Source organism: Temnothorax curvispinosus, unplaced genomic scaffold (assembly GCF_003070985.1).
Source record: "Temnothorax curvispinosus isolate PA1 unplaced genomic scaffold, ASM307098v1 QBEX01011072.1, whole genome shotgun sequence".
NCBI classification, from domain to species: Eukaryota; Metazoa; Arthropoda; class Insecta; order Hymenoptera; family Formicidae; genus Temnothorax; species Temnothorax curvispinosus.
In genome coordinates, this window is record NW_020220852.1 from 1 (window position 1) to 5,993 (window position 5,993).

The 5,993-nt window shown below is 60.4% G+C and overlaps 1 protein-coding gene across 1 annotated transcript; it reads left to right on the forward strand.

Annotated features, from left to right (window-relative positions):
* The first annotated feature begins 119 nt into the window (after window positions 1-119).
* On the forward strand, window positions 120-5,257 carry LOC112461101. The gene is made up of 3 exons (XM_025026184.1): window positions 120-2,040; window positions 2,160-4,166; window positions 4,377-5,257. Exons 1-3 carry the CDS (start codon window positions 120-122, stop codon window positions 5,255-5,257), a joined length of 4,809 nt encoding a protein of 1,602 aa, XP_024881952.1.
* Window positions 5,258-5,993: the final 736 nt, after the last annotated feature.

Here is a 5,993-nt window from a genome sequence, read left to right on the forward strand (position 1 = left end):
GTCTCGTTACCTCGCGCGACTTCGCGCTACCGCGTGCTCTCGAACATTTTTGGTCCTTCGAGCCGGATCATCGCCGGCAACCGCGAGTTCGGGAGTGCCTCCTCCAACAGAAGACAACCATGAGTCTCGACCAGAGCAACATGGTCAGCAGCCAACACGAACTCTTCAAACGTATCTCCAGAGCCGAAGAGAACCTGAAGAAGATAGGGCAAGCGAACATCACCCTCGCCGCCATCGAGACCCGCATTCGCATCCTCGACGACCTGTGGGCAAAGTTCGAGAGTCAGCACGACCTGATTCGAAACTGCTACAAGGATTCGAGCCGCTACGCTGAAAGTGAGTACGCTCAATCAGACTTACTCGAGGCCGCCGAGATGACTTACGTGCAGCAGCGTAGCGTCCTGTTTGGCGAGGCCGATCGCCGCAAGCCCGCGCAAGCCTCCGCGCCGGTGGAGCACGGTACCGACCGCGCGTCGCGAACTTCGCTGCCCCGTGTCCAATTACGGGAATTTTCGGGTTCCTACGAGGACTGGCCATCCTTCCGTGATCTCTTTAAATCAGTGATCGGTGAGCAGTCGTCCATCTCGAAAGTCGAACAGCTGCACTATCTGCGTTCATGCCTCAAGGGGCCGGCTGAAAACATAATAAAATCATTAACGATTACGGGCGAAAATTACGATCGTGCGTGGGAGCTGCTCTGCCAGCACTACGAAAATAAGAGAGAGCTGATACGCTCCAACTTCGCCACGTTTACCGCCGTGGCAAAGATGAAAGCCGCTACCGCCGACGAACTCAGCCGCGTCCAGAACGCCGTCACGTCCGCCGTCAATGCGCAAGAGAGCATCGGAAGGCCCATCGACTCGCACGGCATGGACCTGTTTAATCACCTCGTCGTCGAACTGTTTGACCCGCGAACGCGTGAATGGGAGTCCTCCTCGGGAGACTCCTTCGAACCGCCGCCTCACGCTACGTTGATGACCTTCATCAACAAACGGATCCTCACGCTGAACGCAGCGAATCCAAAGACCACTAAACCCGCGAGTGAACAATCACGGTCCGCGAAAACTCACGTCGCGAAGCGGTCCGAGCCTTCTCAGTGTCCGCTCTGCAAGGGGAAGCACTCGCTCATGGGGTGCCCCGACTTCAAGGCCAAGGTGGCCAGTGAGAGAAAGACAGTGGTCGAGACTAATAAGCTCTGCTTCAACTGTCTCGGCAATCATCAGGTGGCGAAGTGCAAGTCAACCCGGAACTGCTTCACGTGCAACGCGCGGCACCACTCGATGTTGCACGACGCGTACGTTTCCGCGACGGCACCCCCCGCGGAAGTCAGCACGCTTTCCGCCGTCGGAAAGGCCGACGACAGTAAGGCGATTCTTCTCGCAACCGCGCGCGTGACTATCGCCGATCGGCACGGAGATCCTCATGAGGTTCGGGTGCTCATCGACCAGGGCTCCGAAGTGTCGATCGTATCGGAGTCCCTGGTGCAGCGACTACGCCTGCCGCGATCGCGCACGCGAGTGTCTATCTTCGGCATCGGCGGCTCCCAGTCGGGATCCACACGAGGCAAGGTGTCCCTGACCATCAAGTCGAAAACCACCGGAGCCACTCTCACCGCCGTCGCGTTCGTGCTTCCGCGTCTCTCGCTCTACCAGGGCGCCGCGAATAAGTGCCGCACCTCGTGGCCTCACCTCCGAGGGCTTCCTCTGGCCGACCCCCGCTTCGCCGCCAACGACCCAGTCGAGCTGCTGCTGGGCGCCGAGGTGTGCTCGACCATCCTGGAGGATGGTCTCCGCCGAGGCGAACCTCAAACGCCGATCGCTCAGAAAACCATCCTGGGATGGATTCTTTCAGGGGGCTGTGATGCGACCCTCCACTGTCACCACAGCTCACTCCAGTGTACCGCCGACCATGACTTGGCCGAGCTGGTCCGCCGTTTCTGGGAGCAAGAGAGCGAGCCTCCCGCCTCCGTCGCGCTCACTCCCGAGGAAGAAGAGTGCGAGCGACAAAGGTACGCACCCACGAGCGCACACCCGCTGGCCGGTACGTCGTCCGACTGCCGTTCGCCTCGACGCCGAAGCACTTCGCCGAGACCCGCAAGCCCGCTGAGCGACTACTCACGGCCATGGAACGCAAGTGCGCCCGGGATCTCCGGTTCGGAGAGCTCTACCGCTCGTTTATGCGGGAGTACGAGGACCTCGGGCACTTGGAAGCCGTAGCACCGTCGGACGAGAACACAACTCGCGGCGTGTGCTACCTCCCACACCACGGCGTGTTGAAAGAAGCCAGCACTACCACCAAACTTCGCGTAGTGTTTAATGGCTCGCAACGCACCAGCTCCGGAGACTCGCTCAACGACCACCTCTTCGCAGGCGCAAATCTCCTGCCGGCACTTGCTGACGTGCTCTTGCGTTGGCGTCGGCACCGCTACGTGATGATCACCGACATCGAGAAGATGTATCGCCAGATCATCGTCCACCCGGAAGATCGTGACGACCAGCGGATCCTGTGGCAAAGTGCCGTCGAACTACTCGTGCGCGTTCTCCGCCTGACAACGGTCACCTATGGCCTCACGTGCTCACCGTGGGTCGCGATTCGCACGCTCCTGCAACTCGCCAAAGACGAGGGGGCTCGGTTTCCGCGTGGCGCGATCGCTCTCGAGGACGACAGATACGTGGACGATGTCGTGACCGGTGCGGACACTATCGACGACGCGGTTGCCGTGCAAACCGAACTGCGCGAACTCTGCACGGCGGGCGGGTTTCCGTTGCGCAAGTGGGCCGCGAACTCCGAAGACGTTCTCGTCGGCATCCCGCAGGAGCACCGCCTTAAACGCGCCCTCCACGTGTGGGAGACAGACGGACACTCCACTCTCGGTCTCCGCTGGCACCCGACGGAAGACGAATTTTCCTTCGCGATTCGTCCGCGCGCAATCACCGTGTTCACAAAGAGGCGCGTCCTCTCGGAAACCGCACGCTTATTTGATCCATTAGGGTGGCTCACCCCCGTCGTGATCCGAGCGAAAATCCTCATCCAGTCCACCTGGCTGAAGGGGCTGGACTGGGACGCCCCTCTTCCGTCGGCCGACGCTCAACAATGGGGGAGCTTCCTGGAGGAGCTTCCGCGGCTTGAACTCGTTCGCGTGACCCGCTGGCTCGACAGCGGAGCAGATTCACGAGTCGAGATCCACGGATTCGCCGACGCGTCCGAGCGAGGCTACGCCGCGGCCGTCTACCTCCGCGTTACGAGGAACGGTTCCGCCACACTGCACTTGCTCATGGCAAAGAGCAAGGTAGCCCCGATTCGGCAGGTGTCCCTCGCTCGACTCGAACTGTCCGCGGCCGCACTGCTCACTAAATTAACGCGACACGCTCGCGACACTTTACGTTTGTCCACAGCACCGATCTACCTTTGGTCCGACGCCCGGGTGACACTTTACTGGATCAGGGGTCACGCATCCCGGTGGAAGACGTTCGTGGCCAACCGGGTATCGCTGATCCAGCGAACTCTCCCCGAGGCCCAGTGGCGGCACGTTCCTGGACGAGAGAACCCGGCCGACTGCGCTTCCCGGGGGATCGCGCCCAGCGAGCTGATCGGCCATCCGCTGTGGTGGACGGGTCCACCGTGGCTGCGGGAGGACCGAACCCAGTGGCCCGCCGAGAGCGACGAGATCCCCGACGCGGAGATGCCGGAACGGAAGGCCGTCGTGCAAGCCGCCGTCGGAAGGATCGACACGGAGCCCGACACGCTCCTTCGATTCTCGTCACTGCACCGACTGTTGCGAGTCACCGCGTGGTGCTTACGATGGCGACGCACCACCTCCCGCACCAACGATCACGGCCCGGACGATCGGGCGCTAACACTCACTCCGGAAGAACTCGACGCGGCACACGTCCTTTGGCTTCGAGTGGTGCAATCACTGCACTATCCGGAGGAAATCAGGGCCGTCACCGCCGGCCGCACTGTGCCGCACCGCAGCCCACTTGCAAAGCTGAGTCCCTTCCTCGACGACCACGGCGTGCTCAGAGTCGGAGGGCGACTCAAACACGCTCTGATTCCGGACGACGAACGCCATCCAATGATAGCTCCCTCGGAGTCCTGGCTCACGCGCCTGCTCGTGGAGTCTTGCCACCGACGAACACTCCACGGCGGAGTGCAACTAACGCTTGGTACTCTCCGGCTCCACCACTGGATTCCACGAGGCAGAGCCGTGGTGAAACGGCTGCTGCATCGGTGCGTCACGTGCACCCGATGGCGAGCCGCCACTCCGCAACCACCGATGGGCAGTCTTCCTCGGGCACGGGTCACTCCGGCGCGTCCATTTCAACGAACCGGCGTGGATTATGCCGGCCCGATCCACATCCGCACGACCAATTAAGGGCGAGGACACCGCGCGCACAAGGCGTTCATCGCCGTCTTCGTGTGCCTCGTCACCAAAACGGTGCACTTGGAGGTAGTCTCCGACTACACGACGGAGGCGTTCTTGGCCGCCCTCCGTCGCTTCACTGCACGCCGAGGGCTCTGTTCGGACATCTACTCCGACTGCGGCACCAACTTCATTGGAGCGGACCGGGCATTGAAAAATCTTCTCCGCGCGTCGTCATCCGACGGCCGGCGCATCGCTCACGATGCCTCCGTCCACGGAACTCGGTGGCATTTCAATCCTCCAGCCGCACCGCATTTCGGCGGACTCTGGGAGGCGGCGGTGAAATCCACCAAGTTTCACCTGCGACGAGTCATCGGCGAGACGACCCTCACCTTCGAGGAAATGGTCACCTTCCTCGCTCAGGTTGAGGCGTGCCTAAATTCTCGGCCACTACACGCACTCTCTGATGATCCTGACGACGTCTCGGCACTGACGCCGGGGCATTTCCTCATCGGGGCACCTTTGCTGGCGGCTCCTGAGCCGTCACTTGAGGAACGGCCGGACAATTCCTTGTCTCGATGGCACCTGGTGCAGAAGATGCGCGATCATTTCTGGCAGCGGTGGTCGCGCGAATGCATTCAGCACCTCGCTTCTCGACCAAAGTGGCTAGCAGCTGAGGACGCTCCTGAGGTCGGCATGCTGTGCCTGATCCGGGCCGAGATCACGCCGCCGAATCGATGGCCTCTCGCACGGATCGTGAAGCTGCATCCTGGAGACGACGGCGTCGTTCGAGTGGTGACCGTCCGCACGGCCTCCTCCGAATTCGTCCGGCCCCTTGTCAAACTGGTGCTGCTTCCTGGGGCCGCCGACACCACCACCGTCGAGGATACGTGAGCCACCGAACAGCCCTCGCTTTCTCGCGTAGAATCGCTCGCGTTTTCCTCACTGTCCGTTTTTTCGCGTTAGTACGTTTTATCGCGCGTCACTTCGCGTAATTGTCACTATTGTCCTTCCGCCAACGTGCTACGTGCACGTCACGAAATCAGTGAGTTCGGTCGTCAGCCGTAACTCCACTCACACGCGCGTTACATCACCTCACTTTCCCGGTTTCAGCACCATGGCATGCACATACCGACGGACCATATTCACGGAAACATATGTATCGCGCGAAATATGTTTCTCGCTCGAGATCGTCGCGTGTTATGACAATGCGCAGCCGCACACCTCGCAACATGGCCGCTCGCACTCGCGCCGGGATCGAGACCATTAATCGATCGCTAATCGATACGTCGCGCCGCGACAGCGCTCGCCTCAGCGAGCGCACCGTCTCGTTTCGTCACCATATGACGAGGCGGGCGGGAATGTTTGAGATCGCAAATTTAGCATCGCGACGAAGTCGCGTTCGGCTGCATGTCTGCACATGCACGCTTGCCGTTAATTGAGTAAAATTAATATTCGCGTGAAATGCCGCTCAAGAATTGTCACGGGACATTCGGTATAGCATGGATCTTTCAGGATTAACTTTCCAGAAACTTTAACTTTGTTATCAATAATAAGGTCAAACAACAACGCTAGAACAAAGAAACGATCCATGCTATACACAAAGGACTCGAAACCAGGTGACGACCCC

What these genes read in the sequence shown, in the direction of transcription:
- LOC112461101 (XM_025026184.1), top strand. Translation starts at nt 120, where the DNA reads ATGAGTCTCGACCAGAGCAACATGGTCAGCAGCCAACACGAACTCTTC. An exon ending in GAGCGCACACCCGCTGGCCG is followed by an intron (nt 2,041 to 2,159) that starts GTACGTCGTCCG and finishes TCCGGTTCGGAG; the next exon opens with AGCTCTACCGCTCGTTTATG. An exon ending in CGGAGTGCAACTAACGCTTG is followed by an intron (nt 4,167 to 4,376) that starts GTACTCTCCGGC and finishes CGACCAATTAAG; the next exon opens with GGCGAGGACACCGCGCGCAC.